At 37.9% G+C, this 22,256-nt stretch overlaps 2 protein-coding genes across 2 annotated transcripts in view; both read left to right on the top strand.

The window, feature by feature from the left end:
* The first annotated feature begins 698 nt into the window (after positions 1-698).
* The window catches only part of LOC110442251 (DNA replication complex GINS protein SLD5-like), a 47,260-nt gene continuing 25,702 nt past the window's right edge, over positions 699-22,256 (top strand). The window contains exons 1-6 of the mRNA XM_021485755.1: positions 699-911; positions 5,130-5,276; positions 6,184-6,237; positions 8,410-8,507; positions 10,150-10,238; positions 18,838-18,928. Of these exons, the coding sequence (XP_021341430.1) occupies positions 825-911; positions 5,130-5,276; positions 6,184-6,237; positions 8,410-8,507; positions 10,150-10,238; positions 18,838-18,928 (566 nt within the window). The 5' untranslated portion in view covers positions 699-824. The remainder of the gene's footprint in view (positions 912-5,129; positions 5,277-6,183; positions 6,238-8,409; positions 8,508-10,149; positions 10,239-18,837; positions 18,929-22,256) is intronic.
* On the top strand, positions 12,003-13,358 carry LOC110442250 (piggyBac transposable element-derived protein 4-like). The gene has a single exon (XM_021485754.1). It carries the CDS (start codon positions 12,439-12,441, stop codon positions 13,231-13,233), a length of 795 nt encoding a protein of 264 aa, XP_021341429.1. The 5' UTR covers positions 12,003-12,438; the 3' UTR covers positions 13,234-13,358.

Here is a 22,256-nt window from a genome sequence, read left to right on the forward strand (position 1 = left end):
ACAGGAGTTCGCCAAGGCGATCCTCTTTCATACCATTTATATTTTTTTATATATTAAGTGTAAGTTGTAAATCATGTCAGATATAAAAAAATAAAAAAAAATAAAAAAAAATAAAAAGTATCAAGACAGACGATAAAGTGACATAATGATTAGTCAATACGCAGGTGTTTCAAGTCTATGCGACGAGGAACACTCTTTGATCTGTGCACTATACATGTATTTACGGGTATTCCATTTTTATAAGTGAATATGCGCTTTACCAACAACAGTGATTAATATAAGTTCATAGAATATTGTTTTGCATTTTTTGTTAATAAATAAAGTTTAAGTTCGTAAAGACCTCAGTACACAGATGCTACTTTTGTTAGTATAACTACAACCCGTTAAAAGAAAGTAAAAGATTATATACTGTGGCAGACTAAACGGAACACGATAGTAGTTTTTTCTCGTTTGACGATTTTCAAATGAAATGACTTAGGGTCAGCAGAAACTTTTTTTCTGCATTTTTTAGAATTACGAAGACAGATACTTATTCACTTGTTTCTTCAGAATCATAATTACAAAAGCCTATAAAGATTAGTTACATATTAAATCCATGAGGAAATACAACCAATACAACATACAAGGAAGAAATGAAAATATCTCGACAAAAACAGAGAATACCGATCGTGAAGTGGTGACAAAGATTGAGCTCAATCTTACGATTAAAGGGAAACAACTCTATCAGAAAGACAACAAACCGGAAGTTACAAACACATGGCGGGAATCTTAGTTTCACTTTGACATTTGTAAACACCGGTCTGTAACTGTACATTCTTAGCAGAATGTCGGAGCTTGATGAGTTCGGCGATGGCAGTGATGAGGAAGGAGAGGCGATGACCGCAGCTGAAGTTTTACAGAAACTTGAAGAGGTCAGTTTTCATCACTGATATCAGGTTTTTACACCCCATTTTGACTTTGTGTCCCTGGGACCCCATTGATTGAAAATTGCGGGTGCTAAATAAATATTTTGGCTGGTCATAAATGGTATTTTTCAGTATTCAATGCTTGAAGACATATTCATCATTACATTTATTTGTAGACTAGAATGTTTGAAGTTATCATTTCAGGGGGTCATGGGGACACAGCTGGTGTTCAGATTTTAGGGGTCCTGTGTATGGTGGTATTTGTTGCAGGATATATTCTGCTTCATGAAATTCCCTACTGATATGCTCGGGGACATAGATCTAAGTGTTATAGGCGCCTGGCACGCTTTTTATTTATTAGCTGATCATATGTATCAGCTTTATAGTAAATGTGACTAACTATATAGTTGGAAATATGTGTCAAGTGCAAATGGATGTTTATAATTAACAGGTACACTAATTTTGTACAATATGTGTGCTCATCCTGGTTGGATGTTCTAAAGGGCTTTAGGTTTAACTTACCCTTGATGGTGTAGAAGAGTACATAAATGCCCAGACAGCCGTACCAAGAGCGGTAATAGTGAGGGTATATTTAAATTATAATAGCTAGCTATAGGACCTCTGTGGGGAGAGCCTGTCTAGCGTCGGTAAATGAAAGTGATCGTATAGTAATTTCGGTTTTTCCCAAAACTCGATCCAACAAACTGACCTGCGGCAATCCCCAAGAATGTCCCGCTGTGTCCGTCTATGTACAGTCTGTAACAGTATTTGTTAAGCCATTATGAGTTATCGCTTTCACACGTGGGTAGGTCGTACGCCATCTATGCTGAACACATGTCCTACGTATACGTACACCACTTCCGGTTTGTCTACTTTACATTTGTCTATGTTGAGGCGCAATCCAACCTCGTCACATCTAGCAAGAACTTTCTCCAGTTTATCAACATGCTCTTCCTCGTTGTTAGCCCATATGAGGATATCATCTACAATTGCAGTGCATGGCTGGTTCTCAAACACTTGTGAAATAGTTCTCTGAAATATTTCAGGGGCACTCGCCATTCCAAATGGTAGGCGCTCGAACTTGTACCGACCGTACGGAGTATTAAATGTGGTGAGCCACGTCACATACTCTTCTCGGTTAACTTAATTTGATAAAATCCAGAAGCTGCGTCTTATGTACTGAAAATTTTTGCTGAACCAACAGTAGCCGCAACTTCCTCCACAGTCTTGAGGGGATAATGTTCCTGAGAACTGCCTTGTTGAGATCCCTGGGATCGTGTGAAAGCGATAACGGCACTCCCTAAACCAGAGAACAAAGTAGAGTTACAGAGGTTTATGGGAATGGTCAATTACTTAGGAAAGATCATTCCTAATCTGTCTACAGTCAATCAACCCCTGAGAGTACTTTTGGAAAAGGATGTAGCATGGCAACTAGTGGTCACAACAGCAGGATGCGGTGTTTGATGCCTTAAATTGAAACGCAATTACTACGGCACCTGTTCTTAGCTTCTATGATGTTTGAAAGGAAATAAAGCTATCCGTTGATGCATCGTCATACGGTTTGGTAGCGTGCATTTTACAGGAACAACAACCTGTCGCGTACGCATCGAGAACATTAAACAGGGCCGAAAAGAACTATATGCTCAGATTGAGAAGGAGATGCTAGGAATTGTGTACGGGCTGAAGAAATTCCACGAATACGTGTATGGAAAGACTGTTCAGGTTGAAACTGATCATAATTAAGCCCCTGGAGAGCTTGTTCAAAACGCCATTGTCGAGCGCCCCTCCTAGACTCCAACGTATGATGCTAAAAGTACAGCAATACGACTTGGTTGTATCTTACCGTCCATGTAAAGAGTTGTACATTGCCGATACTCTTAGTCGTTTAGTCGCACCGATTCATGATATGGAGAATGACGTGGATGAGTTTGAAGTACATGTGGTTGGCACTGTACCCATAAGTCTGGAGAAGACCAGACAGTTCACGAGAGAAACGGACCACGACCGAGTATTAGCCAAACTGAAATAGACCATGATGGAAGGATGGCCTCACGACAAGCATAGCCTTGACCCGGCTTTAACACCCTATTGGAATTTTAGGGACAAGATCAGTGTAGTGGACGGACTTTTGTTAAAAGGCAATCGAATCATTACACCGACAATATTAAGACCGGAAATGTTGAAGACATTGCATAGCAGTCACTTAGGCAAGACTAAGTGTATTCAGAGAGCAAGAACTGCATTGTTCTGGCCTGGAATCACAAAGCAGATAGAGGATGTGGTGGCGCAATGCCACATCTGTAATCGTTATCGGAACGCGCAGCCAAAGGAACCGTTGATTCCACACAAGACGCCCGTTAGGCCTTGGCAAAAGATCGCGGCTGATATGATGGTATTGGATGGCCTGAAATACCTTGTAACTGTTGATTACTTTTCGAAATTCATCGAGGTAAACAATGTGTCAGATGGAAAGTCAGCAACTGTAATCAACGTTTTGAAGCAGCAGTTTGCCAGATATGGCGTTCCTGAAGAAATTATCAGTGACAAAAGCCCAGAGTTCGCGAGTTATGAGTTCAAGTCCTTTTTGCGAGCATACCACATCGAACACACTACTTTGTCTCCGAGATACCCGCAAAGCAATGGACTCGCAGAACGTTCTGTTCAAACTGTGAAACGACTATTCAAAAAGGCTCGAGATGACAGGAAGGACCCCTATTTGGCCCTTATGGAACTGAGGAATACCCCGATAACTGGTATGGAACTCTAACCATCACAGCTGCTCTTAGGCAGGGCTACAAGGACAACGCTACCTGTTAAGCGGACTCAGTTAAACCCATTAGGTTTCGAACCTTGTGCCATCAAGTCATCTTTGGAGGAGCAGAATGCACGCCAGAAGGTATATTTTGACAGAGGAACGCATTCCTTACCACCCTTACATGTTGGAGACAATATCCGGTTTATTGCGCCAAATGTAAACCAAGCTTCATTAGCTTCAGGTAAAGTTGTAGGAAAAGCATCCACTCCTAGATCCTACATTGTGGAACATGAAAGAGGAAAAGTCAGGAGGAACAGGAGAGACTTGTTTCATACCAAGGAGAACTTTGCAGACATCACCACTCAGAAATCCGTACCAATCGATGATGTCATAAGTGATGACGTATCACCGTCAAATGATGTCAAACTGTCAAATGAATCAAAGTGCACAGAAAGTCCATCAGTCGTGAATGTGAACAAAAACGTAAAATGTGCTGATAGTGCATCAGTCCAGAATGTGAAATTTAGTCGTGTTAGCGGTCGCGAAATAAAAGTACCCCCACGATTTAAGGACAGCTAATTTCGCATTACAGATTTAGGGTACTATAGAGACAGTGACTGTAATTTTGTGTTTGTTTAATTCAAGTTCTACTAGTTTAATGTTTCTAGTGCGGTATTTAAATTACAACAAGAGACTGTGCTAAAATTTGAATGTATTTTAATTATACTGTGAAAATAAGTAAAACCTTATTTTATTGACTTTAAAAGTAATTCCATTCTGTCAGTTTATTACATCATATACACTTGTTAGGGAGATGTAACAGTATTGGTTAAGCCATTATAAGTTATCGCCCTTGATGTGAAAGTCTCCAATAGAGTTGGTAATAAAGGCATAGATTTATTCTGACAAAATTAGGATTAGGCTTTCTGGCCACGCAAGTCCCCAATTTTGCCCATGCATCCCCTTTTATACCCCAGCCTCCTTGCCCTATGTAACATGTATTGGACACCAATTCTGATTGGCTTAATCTATGACGTATGCGCAGTGAGCTCGGAACCTCTTCCTGTAACTCTCCAAAATTCGGTCATCTCAAAAGTAAACACCCATGTAAACAAATAGACTGCACCAGTGATAGCCACTACATATGCCGATAAAAAAGCCGTACCAAACCTTTAGTTACACTAGGATGGCAATCAATGGATACACATGGAAAACAGTAAAACAAACGCTGAGGCTAGCAACCTGTCTTCCACATAGTATTTTAAGGTCTGTCTTCTATAACAGAATTATCTTGTCTCACAATGCAATATATAAAAATCATCTCATAATCATCAGATGCTACATTATTGCTTGAAAAATATATGGTTGTTACTAAATCTGATTGTTTTCAGGTTTACCACAGAATTTAAACTGACATTTTATAGACGTTGAACACCAAAAATCAAACTATTGTAATTTGTATTGTGTAGGCTTGGCGGAATGAGAAGTTTTCGCCAGATTTACTAGATGCTAAGATGGACCTGGTGGAGTGTATGTTGGAACAGCTTGTAGAAATGGAGGAAAACATCAGACGAGCAAAGCGGACAGATATGCGTGTCAGCATCCACAGAATGGAGGTAAGGGTCTCTGATCGACCTACACTAACGTCACTTCCAAAAAATTGTAACAGCAAGAATCCGGGGTTTATATTTAAGCTGTCTTTATATATATTATATTCTTTTGAAATTAAGATTTTTAGGTCACCAATATGGCCGCCATTTTGAAAAACTATTTCAAACTTGAAGTCAAGTTCTACTGGGCCAATTGAACTGAAACTTTGTAGGAATGATCGACTCATGGTCCTGACAAAGTGTTGTTATTTTTCGGGTCGATCAGAAATCCAATATGGCCGCCACGGCCGCCATTTTGAAAAACTATTTCAAACTTAAAGTCAAGTTCTACTGGGCCGATTGAACTGAAACTCTGTAAGAATGATCGACTCATGGTACTGACAAAGTGTTGTTATTTTTCGGGTCGATCAGAAATCAAATATGGCCGCCACTGCCGCCATTTTGAAAAACTATTTCAAACTTAAAGTCCAGTTCTACTGGGCCGATTGAACTGAAACTTTGTAGGAATGATCGACTCATGGTCCTGACAAAGTGTTGTTATTTTTCAGGTCGATCAGAAATTAAATATGGCCGCCACTGCCGCCATTTTGAAAAAAGTATTTCAAACTTAAAAACAAGTTCTAATAGGCCATTTAACTGAAACTCGGTCTAGGAATGATCAGCTCATGGTCCTGACAAACTTAAGTTAACGTTTTACTTAACTTTTTTGTACTCAAATTGGTACATATTTCAACAACAAAAATAAATACTGTAGGACTCAGGTGACCGTTTAGGCCCATGGGCCTCTTGTTTTATTTATTTTTTGAAAGTGCAAAATTATGATGTCCACTAAAAAGTGTAATGTATCCATGTAAATGAATACACAAATGTTTACAATAACTATACATGTATAACATTACTGACTTTGTTTCAGATTGATAGAATTCGTTACATAATCAGCAGCTACCTTAGATGTCGACTACAAAAGGTCAGTATACCACTCAGTCAGGGATTTGCTGGTATTGAAAACGACCCTGGGACGAGGTTGGGGGGAAAAATCATTGTCAAAAAAACTGTTTTGGAAAATGGAGGGTCATTATAACAACACTGACTGTATAAAATTAGACAGTTTAATTTAAGCCTAGGCTATATTTATAACAACATGTCATGATCAACTGTCCTTCCTACATATGCTGCAATTCACCCACAAAATTAAGAATGGTATTAAGCTATGTAACACCATGCTTTCTTTAGTGTTTTTAGCTCACCTGGCACGAAGTGCCAAGTGAGCTTATGCCGTGGTGCGGCGTCCGGCGTCCGGCCGGCCGGCCGGCGTCTGGCGTCAATATTTTACTTTAAACGACTTCTTCTTAATAACCGAAAGGTCTAGGGTGATGATATTTGGCCAGAAGCAAACTGGGTTGAAGGGCTACCAAGTTTGTTCAAATAAATGACCTTCATCTATTTTCAAGGTCACAGGGGTCAAACACTTTAAACAACTTCTTCTCAATAACCAAACTGTCCAGGGAGATGATATTTGGTCAGTAGCATGCTGAGATGAAGGGCTACAAAGTTTGTTCAAATGAATGATCTTCACCCATATTCAAGGTCACAGGGGTCAAATATGTTAAAAACTTTAAACAACTTCTTCGGAATAACCAAAATGCCCAGGGTGATGATATTTGGCCAGTAGCTAGCTGAGATGAAGGGCTACAAAGTTTGTTCAAATGAATGACCTTCACCCATATTCAAGGTCACAGGGGTCAAATATGTTAAAAACTTTAAACAACTTCTTCTGAATAACCAAAATGCCCAGGGTGATGATATTTGGCCAGTAGCATGCTGAGATGAAGGGCTACAAAGTTTGTTCAAATGAATGACCTTCACCCATATTCAAGGTCACAGGGGTCAAATATGTTAAAAACTTTAAACAACTTCTTCTCAATAACCAAAATGCCCAGGGTAATGATATTTGGCCAGTAGCATGCTGAGATAAAGGGCTACAAAGTTTGTTCAAATAAATGACCTTCACCCATATTCAAGGTCACAGGGGTCAAATATGTTAAAAACTTTAAACAACTTCTTCTGAATAACCAAAATGCCCTGGGTGATGATATTTAGTCAGTAGCATACTAGGATCAAGGGCTACCAAGTTTGTTTAAATGTATGACCTTGAATCATATTCAAGGTCACAAGGAGCAAATATGTTTAAAATATTTCAACAACTTGTTCTGAATAACCAAAAGGCTCAGGATGTTGATATTTAGTTAGTAGCATATGCTGGGATCAAGGACTACTATGTTTGTTAAAGTGAATGACTTTGACTTATATTCAAGGTCACAGGGGTCAAATTTGTTTAAAATCTTTAAACAACCTCTTATGAATAACCATGGGTCCCAGGATGTTTATACTTTGCAAGTTGCATCCTGAGATGAAAGGCTATACAATGTGTTCAACATAATGACTTTGTTCGACTTTCAATCACAGGGGTGAAATGTTTTAAAAAAAATTAACAGGGTCTTTTGAACGAATTTTAATCATAAATACTGATATTTTGCCTGTAGCTTTATTTTAGATCACTTTTAAGGTTACAAGTGTGAGTTTTATACCAGGTGAGCGATGCAGGCCCATTGGGCCTCTTGTTATAATGATTAGATTGTAAAACAGCATTCACTCTAGGATATCTTTATTGAAAGCTTTTGTAGTAGTATAAGCAGCAACACCATATCATTTTCGCTGCTTTAAATTACTCTTGAAAATATTTGATATTTACATGTTTTGTCCTATTTTTGTGGTGTGTCATTGTTTTGTCAAGTTCTCATGACATGATTGATTTTTCTGGAAAATGAACATTATTTCTGATTTGCATATTTTGTTATCAATTCATAGTAAATTCTAACTTTATTTAAAAGAAAGCTTTAAAAAGAAATGGTTAACAGCTTGAAACCTAATGCAGTCATTTTTGGGACATAGATATTTTAATACTGGACTCGTGGTTCCCAGGAGGCTCGGCAACTTATAAAGAACCTTGATCTCTTAGTAATTGGACTCATCAAAGTTTTAAAAAGGTGTTCAGGACTTGCCTGAAAAAAATATACATAAATCACTCTAATGTGGCATACGATTTGATTTTTGAGAACCTTGTGTGTTTGTGTTTCAGGTTGAGCGATATACTGTACATATATTAGACCAAGAAAGACAGAGAAGGGAAGAGGATGCGTGTAGAATGTCGCCTGAAGAATTCACATTTGCTAAAGAGTAAGTTAATTGGTGCCCATAGCTAACTCTGGGGATAATGTACCACTGCCATTATTATAACTTGTATGATGGTGTAGTACTGGACTAGGTAATGTCAGACTTATACCATGATGATACATGATGTATCAGCATAATCACTTAATGTCTACATGTCAAAGTTACTGCAGATGTGCTAATTCTTTTATTATGCAAGAAAGTATATGATTGGCCAATCAAAATAATAAGCAAAAGTATAACCACAATTTACCTCCATAAATTTCTCATTTGGGTATGAAACCCTGATGGCAATGACGCCAATGACCCTGATACATCATGAAATCTATTTTGAATGATGTCATGAAAAATAGCATGATCCATAAATGCCGTTGTAATTCTGCCTCACTTTAAATTGTATAACATACAGGTAATTCATCCATGGCTGTGCCCTTGATTTCTGAAAAACATAAAAAGAAACAATCTTAAATTAATCATTGTGTTTTAACAGTTTTAGCTTCACAGGTATATGGATTATTATGGGGGAAATGCTACTGTGTTTTAAGATCTGCAGTGGTATATTGCCGTTATACTGTCACAAATAATCGTTATACTGACTAACCGCAGGATCTTTAGAACTCCACAGTAAAACTCAGCTCTGTGTCGGTGAATTCAACAGTAAAACTTAATTTACAACAGTATAATTATTATAGAAAACAGAAAACCACATATCAACAGTATAATTATGATAGAAAACAGAAAACCACATATCAACAGTATAATTATTATAGAAAACAGAAAACCACGAATCAACAGTATAATTATTATAGAAAACAGAAAACCATGTATCAATAGTATAATTATTATAGAAAACAGAAAACCATGTATCACGAAACACATTAGGGTTATCCCCTTATTCTAGAATTGTGCTTAAGGTCATATAGGAGTGTATTGCTAAACGGAAGTAGGAAGTACATCCCTAGTTGAGAATCCAATGTAGGGGGACAGTATCACAATTTCCGCATATTCTAATGTTTAATATTAAACTGATGAATATTGTATGCTTATTATTGACAGAACAGTGTGTTCTTTCAATATTAAAGTATTGCAAAGCAATCCAGGCATTAATGCAGTTGTTTTTTTATCAATGAGTCACATGTGTCCATTTTTCTGTACTTCAGGAAACCGGCTACCTAGTTCACTCCTGTGAAGTTTTCCAAGAACAATAACTCATTGCATGTAGTTACTATGTGTATATGGTTTTATTATAAAATGTCAATTTTTAATCATTTATAGATGATTAATTTTACACAATTTCAGCATTTATGAAATTAATATACATTAATGCAATACTAATCTATGTTAGTATCATTTTTATTGACATTATTTTGCAAAAAAATGTGTGTTTCAAGTCGTTTTTCAAAATTCAATCCTTTTTACATAAATTTCCATTTAAAATCCTTAAAGTTCTGACAACCTATATTTTTTTTGTGGCAGAAAATTTTATTTACTTCAAAGCAATATAACAACAAAATTTGAATAAATTCTACTGAGAAATGGCGACACAATCCTATTACCTTAAGAGTGTATTGTAATTAAAGGAACAGATGACATGTAGCACTAAACAAAAAGGTTTTTGTAATTTATGTATTTTATTCATTTGGTTCAGTTATGCTGAAACACTGGACAGTCACTTCCGGTCACTGGCCCTCAGACATATGCCCCCTAACCTCCAAACACTGGACACCAAACTGACAGGTGAGCACAAGTTGTGAGAAAAATACTGGTGTTTAGTTTGACCTTCTAGCCATATTCAAACACTGGTAGTGGTAGGTCTGCATGATAATCAGGGTCCGTATTCATGAAACTGTTCTCATGCTCAAGCATGGATTTTGTGCTCAAGCCTAATATCTTGTTCCGGGTATAAATGAATAAGAAAAACTTATTCTGTCAATGATTTAGGAAAACATTGAAGAGACTTAAAGCATAAAACTGTTTTTAATGTTTTCAATGTTTCTAAAGTTTCAATGTCAAAGTGTTGGAGGCACGGTAGCCTAGTGGTAGGATGCCAGGCTCATGACCGAAGGGTTGCGGGTTCGAGTCACAGGTAGGAGGCACGGCACGGCACGGCACTGTGTTGTATCTTTGAGCATGATACTTTACTTCGCTTGTTCCAGTCTACTTCAGCTATAAATGATGAGTATGTGGTTGAAATAACATTCAACGGTGCCCTGCTACACGCCAGCATTTTTGACTGAACTTTTGCGATCAGTCGAAATTAAGTTCTCAGATTATAAATCTGAATTGATATGCAGATTCTGGTGATTTTTTGTTGATTATTTTTAGCAATTAATTAAAAATGATCGACTTGAAACGTAAATCGATAGACGAATGGTCTAAATATAGTAACAGAGATCACATGATCATGATTCGTTCAATATGGCGGCGACAGAAGTGTGGAGGTAAATAGACGATCAGTATAACGTAAATTTCATGAGAGTTTCGCAATTTAAAGAGTTTTAAACATGCAATTTATATTACATTTATCTTTCTCGTTTTGTGTCATGTGATGTTATTGACCAATAAAGTAGTTTACGTTGTTGTCATGGTAGTTGTTTGCGTTCTTTCAAAACCGAAAAATGTCGGAAACTGAAAGTTCGGACGGCGATAACTTCGAAGGATTTGATCCCCAAGAAGTCCAAGACGCTGAACACAACTTTGCGGCTTTACTTCGACATCAAGGTATTGGTGATGATTTGGTGAGTGATGTAAGTGAAGTTGATAGTGACAACGAAGATCCTGGCCCTGGGGGAGCAGCAGGCATTGATGTCAATGATGACGAACAACACCATCATGACCAGAACGGATGGCACGCTGGGTTTGATTATTTTGAGCGAGGCCTACCGCACCTATTTCTTCCGAGAGGGAACACAGGGCCAACCAGAGTTATGACACCTGATAAGGAGCCATTAGACTTCATGTCCTTGTTTATGGATGGTGAGCTATTGGATATGTTGATAGAGGAGACTGGACGGTATGCACGCCAGCAAATAGACACACATCCAGAACAGAACAGACTGCCATGGAAGGATTTGACCATAGAAGAAATAAAGGCATTTCTTGGACTGTGTATGGCCATGGGAGTCACAAGAAAACCTTCGACAAAACTGTATTGGTCAACTGACTTGTACTCGGAGACACCTCTCTTTGCAAGGACAATGACTAGGGACCGCTTCACTGCCATACTCAGGTACATACACTTTGCTGACAACAGTGTAGAACCTGGACAACACAGTCCAACATATGATCCCTTGTACAAGATAAGGAAGCTTGTGAACCATCTTAACAGTTTGTTTGTACAGGAGTATGTCCCACGCAGGCGTGTAACAGTGGACGAGTGCATGATTCCCTTCAAGAGAAAAGTTAAATTCAAACAGTACATGAGACTAAAACCCCAAAAATAGGGTGTGAAAGTGTGGGTGTTGGCTGAATCTGAGTGCAGCTATGTTCACTACATTGACATCTACCCAGGTATTTATCATGTTATAAAATGAAATTGGCTATTAGTACCAAAAGTAACTTCTATTATCATTAAATTGTTAATCTAATACCTAATTTGCTTTAGGATATATGTAAATAAGCCACAGCAATTTATGTTGGTATTGAAATTAAGATGGTCATATTAATTACTAGATATGTAAAGCCAGTGATTCGATGGCGGTGCTAGAGTGGCCTTAGTAAGGCTCACTCTTGTCGCTTAGTCCTCATTTTCACATAATGACATTTGCCAAATGTCTACAAAGTAAATATTTTTTTAATTTTTATATTATCCAATTAAGAGCATTACATTACATTGATTGTAGGGAGATACCACCAGGCTGAAGGTGCTCTGGCTAGCAGAGTTGTAAACAAATGCTTACAGGGGGCTGGAGTTCAGGGCCAGGGTTACCATGTTTACATGGACAACTTTTATACCTCACCTGATCTACTCACTAGTCTGTATGATGATAAAACCTATGCATGTGGGACAGTGCGGTCCAACCAAAGAGGCCTTCCCAAGGACATAATGCAGAAACGCCCTGAGGGTGTAGTACAGAGAGGGGACATGGCCTTCAGGCAAAAGGGGCCACTTGTAGCAGTCGTTTGGAAAGACAAAAAATGTGTCACTGCCCTGTCTACAATTCATGACAACAGTTTTGGAGAAGTGCAACGCCTTGTTAAAGGGGAGGATGGTACCTTTGCACGACAGAATGTATCCTGTCCGAAACTTCTAAGTGATTACACTTCGTACATGGGTGGGGTTGATAAAGCAGATCAGTTCATACAGTACTACTCCTTCAACCACAAGACACGGAAATGGACTGTAAAAGTGTTCTTTCGTCTTCTGGAGGTTATGAAACTGAATGCCTATCAACTATTTCTTCAGAGTCCTCATCATCAGCCAGGGCAGGGAAAGCAGCAGCTGTCTTTCCTGCAGTTTACGCAAAGCATCATCAGAGGACTAGTAGATGGTTTCACCTCTACTGCAAGGAAAGGTAGACCATCTCTTCTACCACTGGATGACCGTCTAACACAGCGTCACCTCCCTGGCACACTTGAGTCGCGGTCTTGGTGCCATGTATGCTACATGAGATGCAAGAGTGGATTGCAGGACAAAACCAGCCAAACAAAATTTGGCTGCACTGAATGCCGGAAGCATCTGTGCCTTCCTACATGTTTCACTATGTACCATTCTCAGGCAAAGTATTTTTAGATAGCTGCTGTACTGCAAGGTGCAGAACTCTTTGGCAAGTACTAAGCTGTGTGGAGATTGCTCCACCACTTAGCTACAATGAAAAATTGTCAATTTCTGTTCACTGTATTGGGGAAAAAATGAAACTGATCATTGCTTTATTTTTAAAAAAATGCTTGAAAATAATTGCATGCTGAACTTTGAAAAAAAATGTAAAAAAAAATCCAAAAAAAATATGCATGCTGTACTTGAAAGAAAAAAATCAAAAAAAAATCAAAAAAATGCATGATGAACTTGAAAAAAAATACCAAAAAATACCAAAAAAAATGCATGCTGTAGGCCTACTTGAAAAAAAAATACAAAAAAAAATACAAAAAAATGGATGCTGAATTAAGAAAAAAAGGCTGGTCCTTTTAAAATATGCTTGCATGTGACTACCCTCCCATGGTGCAAGCGTTTAACACTAAAGTCACCTTGTTGTTTATTGTCTTATTTTTATTTTATTTGTTGGATTTGATTTTCATTCATTTTCTTTGGTTTTAATCATTGCTGTACATGTAGTATTGTAGACTAGTGTCGTGCTCCCTGAAAAATGTCCTTGGAGTTATCCCTCTTGTCGTACATGACGCAATGGGTCAACTTAAAAAAAATGGCGGCATGTAATCACGATCGGGATTTATTATCAAGTATACTGATAATATTCGACTGTTGATGCTGTAGTAAGGTCTCCTAGTTCAAGTTGAACATTTACGTTATATTCTAATTGAAGATCAGTAAAATGTGTATTGCTGAGGCGAACATACAGCTTCGGTGGTGTTACAAAACGAAAGTACACAATTTTGACTTCTATTTTCCGCAAGCGCAACACGTAAACAGGCAAGCTATCAACGCACAATTCCTTTTATTCTTGCTATTATTATGTTCTTTACATAAAAATGGAAGCTTTAAGTATTCCTTTCATAGATTTATGCCAGAGAACTGATTCCACGCCGTATTTTGTACAGAAATCGTGTTTAACAGTACGTAGTCAAAATGAGACGTCAATTGTCCTGAATTAATTCAGGCCAGGAAAAGACACGTGCAAATAATCTCAGGGCCAGAATACCCATCATGCAATTCAATTCAGTAACGAAAGTGTTAAAATAACAAGCTGTAAGTGCTGTAACAATGTAATAGCTAGAAGCCTGGGATGTTTGAGGCTGACTTGGGGTTAGCCTGCTGTAGAGGCCTGGGATGTTTGAGGCTGACTTGGGCTTAGCCGGCTGTAGAAGCCTGGGATGTTTGAGGCTGTCTTGGGGTTAGCCTGCTGTAGAAGCCTGGGATGTTTGAGGATGACTTGGGCTTAGCCTGCTGTAGAAGCCGGGGATGTTTGAGGCTGACTTGGGCTTAGCCGGCTGTAGAAGCCTGGGATGTTTGAGGCTGCCTTGGGCTTAGCCTGCTGTAGAAGCCTGGAATGTTTGAGGCTGACTTGGGCTTAGCCTGCTGTAGAAACCTGAGATGTTTGAGGCTGACTTGGGCTTAGCCTACTGTAGAAGCCTGGGATGTTTGAGGCTGAGTTGGGCTTAGCCTGCTGTAGAAGCCTGGTATGGTTGAGGCTGACTTGGGCTTAGCCTGCTGTAGAAGCCGGGGATGTTTGAGGCTGACTTGGGCTTAGCCGGCTGTAGAAGCCTGGGATGTTTGAGGCTGGCTTGGGCTTAGCCTGCTGTAGAAGCCTGGAATGTTTGAGGCTGACTTGGGCTTAGCCTGCTGTAGAAGCCTAGGATGTTTGAGGCTGACTTGGGCTTAGCCGGCTGTAGAAGCCTGGGATGTTTGAGGCTGTCTTGGGGTTAGCCTGCTGTAGAAGCCTGGGATGTTTGACGCTGACTTGGGCTTAGCCTGCTGTAGAAGCCGGGGATGTTTGAGGCTGACTTGGGCTTAGCCTGCTGGAGAAGCCTGAGATGTTTGAGGCTGACTTGGGCTTAGCCTACTGTAGAAGCCTGGGATGTTTGAGGCTGAGTTGGGCTTAGCCTGCTGTAGAAGCCTGGTATGTTTGGGGCTGACTTGGGCTTAGCCTGCTGTAGAAGACTGGTATGTTTGAGTCTGACTTGGGCTTAGCCTGCTGTAGAAGCCGGGGATGTTTGAGGCTGACTTGGGCTTAGCCGGCTGTAGAAGCCTGGGATGTTTGAGGCTGCCTTGGGCTTAGCCTGCTGTAGAAGCCTGGAATGTTTGAGGCTGACTTGGGCTTAGCCTGCTGTAGAAGCCTAGGATGTTTGAGGCTGACTTGGGCTTAGCCTACTGTAGAAGCCTGGGATGTTTGAGGCTGAGTTGGGCTTAGCCTGCTGTAGAAGCCTGGTATGTTTGAGGCTGACTTGGGCTTAGCCTGCTGTAGAAGCCTGAGATGTTTGAGGCTGACTTGGGCTTAGCCTGCTGGTTGGTGGTACGTACAATATACTGACTCTTTTTGTATAAACAAGTTAACTATGGTACGGTTGGTTAGATATTAGTTTGACTTTTTCCAGGGACTTTACAAAGTGTTGTTATTTGAAGTCTTCATTAATTGCTGGCATTATACATTGGAGCTCTGATCATCATTCAGTCAGTCTTGGCATTGAGTCTGTCCACATATAAAAATCAAGGCAGAACTTTTGAATGGCATCCCAAATATTCCAGTTTTATCCTATTTTTCATTTATCATATCAGTATTATAGCCTGCTTGAGACCCAAATTTTAAAAAGGCCAGTGCTAATACCAATTAAGAAGGAAGTTCCAAGTGATTCCAACTAAATTAACCTATATAAAGGGGAATAACTCTTTCGATCTTGCTTATTTACCTGAATAAGGCCATCAATCTGTCATGATATACAATTTGATGCCTGTAAAGAAATACTCAAGAAACTGATCTAGCAAAGTATAATCTAATCGCTTTGTGTAGATATGCATACATGTAATAACAAGACAAGCCCTGTATTAGGGATCAGAGAAAGAAGACTCGCAGGTATAGCCTGATCAGTTGGAACATCAACCTTGTATTAAATATATCTATGTACATTGTATATACTGTATGGGTAAAGCCAGAAGTAAGTAACAACTATGTTTGTACAATTAAGGCCCTGTTAGCAACACAAGATATTTATGCCCTGGGCACCAGGAGTCAAACTCACTATTAGGCTATTAAGCACACCAAGGTTCCAAACTCTGTACTTTAAAACCAACACAGTAGTACACTTTTCAGTATATATGCAAGGTTGTTGTTATTTTTTCAGGGTATTGCCCCATTTTTTATAAAGGGTATGTTCAGGTTCTACTTCTCCTAAAGTGCAGCAAATATTTCCATGATTCTTTGCATGCTATCAGTATGCAATGAAGTTGTTAAATATGTAAATTCGTTTTCATTGTATATAGTATTATTAAGTCTATTACAAGCAAATTTTAGATATGAGGAGGTGCAGGGGTATTAGTTAGCCTGCGGTTTACAGGTGTAGTTGATAGTGTCACTATAAACAGACAGTCTGTGTTTACAGAAGGACCGTCAAGAGATTAAGTTAAATGCCCTGAGTCAATACACCTGTAGGACATTGACATCCACGTGTATCTCCTTGTCTGATGGTCTCCACTTATCAATGAAATGATCCAGCTCTAGTCCGGTTACCTGGATGTCCAGACATGCTACCCTTTGACCTGGTGAAACATAACCTTTGAACCTGTGAGACCTGACCTTATAAACTCCCTAGATAACTGAATCTGTCTGTTTCCTGGTGAAGTATAAATGTTGAGCTCAGCAACTTTCACACAGGTATAGCTAAGGTTCACACAATCAGGCATGGTCATTTGTAATAAATGTAAACTAATGTAAAACATATTGGTCTACTACTGGATTAAATCTTGTATAATTAGGAAAACTTGTGTATCAGAACTGCATGGGCTTAAAAAGTCAATCACAGATGACCAGCTAGCTTAGGTAGCTAGATGTTGGTGCCAGTATCGCAGTCTTGCTGTTTTCGTTCCTGTTTTCATATTTTTGTACCTGTTACACCAGTAATCCAGGCCATCTTTATTACAATAAAAACAATATAAATGTGAGTTGAACCTGAAGGTAATGAAAAATTGTGAATTCCCAAGGAAAATACTGCTCCAGATCTGGTGGTAATTGCTTTAGCAAGGCATCACCAGATATTTGTTGAAATTCACCTCACACCCTGAAGAGTTCAGAAAAAGTTTCTCATTGTCAGCATTGAGATAAAGTCTTAAATTATGATCACTGTACATGTGCACGTGGTGACTGCTGATTTTATTCCTCTGCTGTTACGGGACAAGTCTGTTCTCATGACACCCACTCACGATGGATCATGGTGATCTGTAATTTTCACTGATTGAATAGTAGAGACATGGTCTCTGTGCATGGAGTTGTTTTCCATTGTACAAAACATACCTCAATGTCTATATGGTAACACATGTTTCAGGGGTGAAATACATGGCTTACACAACATGAGTCAGACTTGATTTACAAGATTGATTTTGTGGCAGCGTTCAAGGTCAAGTCACTAGTGTAATACTGTGCAGTAGTCAAGGTCATTGCTCTCTTTCACCATGTGACAATGCATGCTACATTGTGATGGAGGAATTAATATATACAGATATAGAAAATTATGTTTAAGATGTTTTTCTGATAAACAGATCCATGAATATGTATTGACCTGAGAATAGCTACCTTTGTCCAGTGTTATTGATGTGGAGTAGGATTCCGGCTGCTCTCTCTAGATGTAAAAAATAAGTAACAATGACTCATAGATTTCACCAAACACAAGACAGCTAGTGCAAAGCATTAAGGAAATGTTTTTGTTAAGACTATGAAGTTTTGAACATTACTTTGTGAAACTTAATAAATATGATAAAGGTACAGGTCTTAAAGGTCAAAGTTTACTTATTGCAATGTTTTTTCTGGCCATTACTTTTGAACTTTACGATGAAATTTTAAAGATCTGAGTATTACATGAGTGTGACATGTGTGTCATACATCACTTAACTCTGGAGGTCAGAAGCTTAACTCATTCACCCTTGAAGACACATTTGAACTCTTCCAATTCAAAGGTTTGATCAGTTCAATATGAAATTTCAGCGGTAAATGAGTTAAATAGGGTGGAGGTTTGTGCTAAATTGTAATCATTGATACAGGTACACGTATAATATACGTCGTATATATTTGTAATCCATCTAGCTTTTTGCACCCATCCATTGCCTCCAGGTCATTTGATTGCTATCTCTTCTAGCTTTTTCAATACCAAGAAAAACAAATTAAGCAACCTACCTTGATAAATAAATTGAAAGATTTTGTATACTGAAAATGGACTCAAGCTTTACATGAATTCATTCTGGAGTATCTACCTGTGCTACCCAGTGTTGTAGCTTCAAAAGTTCTTCAACATCGTAGCTAAATCATTCAAACATCATTATGAAAATTTGTTTGATGTAAATCTCCATGTAAACATTGTCCACATTGTCAGTTACCGCTAGCTTTGCTCGAAAGCGTGGTTTAATTACTTTTGTCATGGGAGGAGAGAAAAATGAAGTTATTGGACAGTTAATAAATTATTTGTTGGAAAAGAAATATCAGATATTATTCAGTGAATCTTTGTTTCCTTTATACAGCTACACGACCAAACATGGACAAGTATGTGTTCCTACAGGTTAACGACGACACTGAAGGTGTACTGGTGGAGGAAGAAACCTTAGAAACGGGGTAAGGTCTTGCTACCATGCATACTAACGTAGCTTTACTCCCATCCCAAGGTTCTATTACACACCAAAAACAATCGGTGTGTAGCGGATCTGGACTGGGTCGATCACAGGTGACCAGGTAGCTCAATAAGTTACAGTGTCTGTCAAGTTCTGAGGGTCCCACGTCCAAACCCTCTCTGGCTATGCAAATCCAATCCTGTTACAAGTGTTAGCCTAGGTAATCCTTTATTAAAGATTTTTACATCAAGATTTAGATGACAAGATTTTTCCAAATTTTCAGATAAAACTTCCAAGTGGTGTTGTACATATGTGATGTATGGTATACTGGACATTAATTAACAGGATAAATCGGACAGGTGATCTACAGACACTCAGGAAAAGGGAGGTAACTGATATACAGTCTGTATGCTACTGAGCAGCCTTCTATACGATCACAGGAGACTACACAAGCAATATTTGTCCAACCGTCACACACTAGGTTTCGGCAGACTATCTTAAATATCTTTGGACTGGATTGCATCATATTTTGCAAAAAGGTGTATTTTGAAATGATACAGGTTGGTTTTGAAATATTCCTGACCTATGCAACCTATTGACTCAATTCAAGTTCAAGTTCAAATGTTAACAGAGAAGCCTTAGTCAACAACAGCTAAACAGTATCCATGCTATCTTCCTAAAACTTTTATCAGAGAAGTATCCGTGCTATCTTCATAAAACTTTTATCAGAGAAGTATCCATGCTAATTTCCTAAAACTTTTATCAGAGAAGTATCCATGCTATCTTCCTAATACTTTTATTAGAGAAGTATCCATGCTATCTTCATGAAACTTTTATCAGAGAAGTATCCATGCTATCTTCCTAAATCTTTTATCAGAGAAGTATCCATGCTAATTTCGTAAAACTTTTATCAGAGAAGTATCCATTCTATCTTCCTAAAACTTTTATCAGAGAAGTCTCCATGCTAATTTCGTAAAACTTTTATTAGAGAAGTATCCATGCTATCTTCATAAAACCTTCAACAGAGAAGTATCCATGCTATCTTCATAAAACTTTTATCGGAGAAGTATCCATGCTATCTTCATAAAACCTTCAACAGAGAAGTATCCATGCTATCTTCGTAAAACTTTTATCAGAGAAGTATCCATGGTAATTTCGTAAAACTTTTATTAGAGAAGTATCCATGCTATCTTCCTACAACTTTTATTAGAGAAGTATCCATGCTATCTTCATGAAACTTTTATCAGAGAAGTCTCCATGCTAATTTCGTAAAACTTTTATTAGAGAAGTATCCATGCTGTCTTCATAAAACTTTTAACAGAGAAGTATCCATGCTATCTTACTAAAACTTTTATCAGAGAAGTATCCATGGTAATTTCGTAAAACTTTTATTAGAGAAGTATCCGTGCTATCTTCATAAAACTTTTAACAGAGAATTATCCATGCTATCTTCATAAAACCTTCAACAGAGAAGTATCCATGCTATCTTACTAAAACTTTTATCAGAGAAGTATCCATTCTATCTTCCTAAAACTTTTATCAGAGAAGTATCCATTCTATCTTCCTAAAACTTTTATCAGAGAAGTCTCCATGCTAATTTCGTAAAACTTTTATTAGAGAAGTATCCATGCTATCTTCGTAAAACTTTTATCAGAGAAGTATCCATTCTATCTTCCTAAAACTTTTATCAGAGAAGTCTCCATGCTAATTTCGTAAAACTTTTATCAGAGAAGTATCCATGCTAATTTCCTAAAACTTTTATCAGAGACGTATCCATGCTATCTTCATAAAACTATCCATGCTATCTTCATGAAACTTTTATCAGAGAAGTCTCCATGCTAATTTCGTAAAACTTTTATTAGAGAAGTATCCATGCTGTCTTCATAAAACTTTTAACAGAGAAGTATCCATGCTAATTTCGTAAAACTTTTATTAGAGAAGTATCCGTGCTATCTTCATAAAACTTTTAACAGAGAATTATCCATGCTATCTTCATAAAACCTTCAACAGAGAAGTATCCATGCTATCTTCCCAAAACTTTTATCAGAGAAGTATCCATGGTAATTTCGTAAAACTTTTATTAGAGAAGTATCCGTGCTATCTTCATAAAACTTTTAACATATAAGTATCCATGCTATCTTCCTAAATCTTTTATCAGAGAAGTATCCATGGTAATTTCGTAAAACTTTTATTAGAGAAGTATCCGTGCTATCTTCATAAAACTTTTAACAGAGAAGTATCCATGCTATCTTCCTAAAACTTTTATTAGAGAAGTATCCATGCTATCTTCATAAAACTTTTAACAGAGAAGTATCCATGCTAATTTCCTAAAACTTTTATCAGAGAAGTATCCATGCTATCTTCATAAAACTTTTAACAGAGAAGTATCCATGCTATCTTCCTAAAACTTTTATTAGAGACGTATCCATGCTATCTTCATAAAACTTTTATCAGAGAAGTATCCATGCTATCTTCATAAAACTTTTATCAGAGAAGTATCCATGCTATCTTCATAAAACTTTTAACAGAGAAATATCCATGCTATCTTCATAAAACTTTTACACGTATTACTCTTATTCTTTAGTTGTGTGAACTATTAAATAATTCAACAGCTTTTGACTTTACTTTTTATACCCCCCGCAACAAAGATAGGGGGATATACTGGTATCACCCTGTACTATTAATCTGTCTGTTTGTCGTCCGCAGTAACTTGTCCGGTAAACTCTATCTTAACTAACAAACAGATTTTATTGAAACTTCACTTGAATGATCAGTATATTATTTAGTTGTGCACCAGCATTTAAATTTCAGATTTCAACCCTTTTTTTTAAGGGCGTTATAGTCCTTTATGCGAAATAACTTGTCCGTAAACCCCAAGGTCAAGGTCACTTAGGGATGTATAAATTACCATCATCTGCGGGGGGTATTAGTTATCCTCAGGATGACAGTTGTAGTTTATTACAGACAAAATGATTTTTAGCTCACCTGCCCGAAAAATTCATCTATTATGATGGTACATTATTTCTTAATTGAATTATGTGTGTATTTTGTAATTTTTATCAGCTGAAAGAACTGACTGTACCAGGACACGCAAACAATAGATACCTTATAGATCATTATTGTAATGGACTTGTTTATAAACTAATCGAACAGAGATCATCCTCATAAATAATATGCTGCACCACATTGAAGAGCCACGCATATGTGGGGATTCATAAAGGACATCACAGACAGAAGTGGCAACTAACTTTTAAAGAACTGTAAAACAGATCATGTTTATAAACAAAAGAAGTTCATTATACAGGATCCTAGTTATAGCGCTGGTATAAGGT

This window comes from Mizuhopecten yessoensis, unplaced genomic scaffold (genome assembly GCF_002113885.1).
Source record: "Mizuhopecten yessoensis strain PY_sf001 unplaced genomic scaffold, ASM211388v2 scaffold716237, whole genome shotgun sequence".
NCBI classification, from domain to species: Eukaryota; Metazoa; Mollusca; class Bivalvia; order Pectinida; family Pectinidae; genus Mizuhopecten; species Mizuhopecten yessoensis.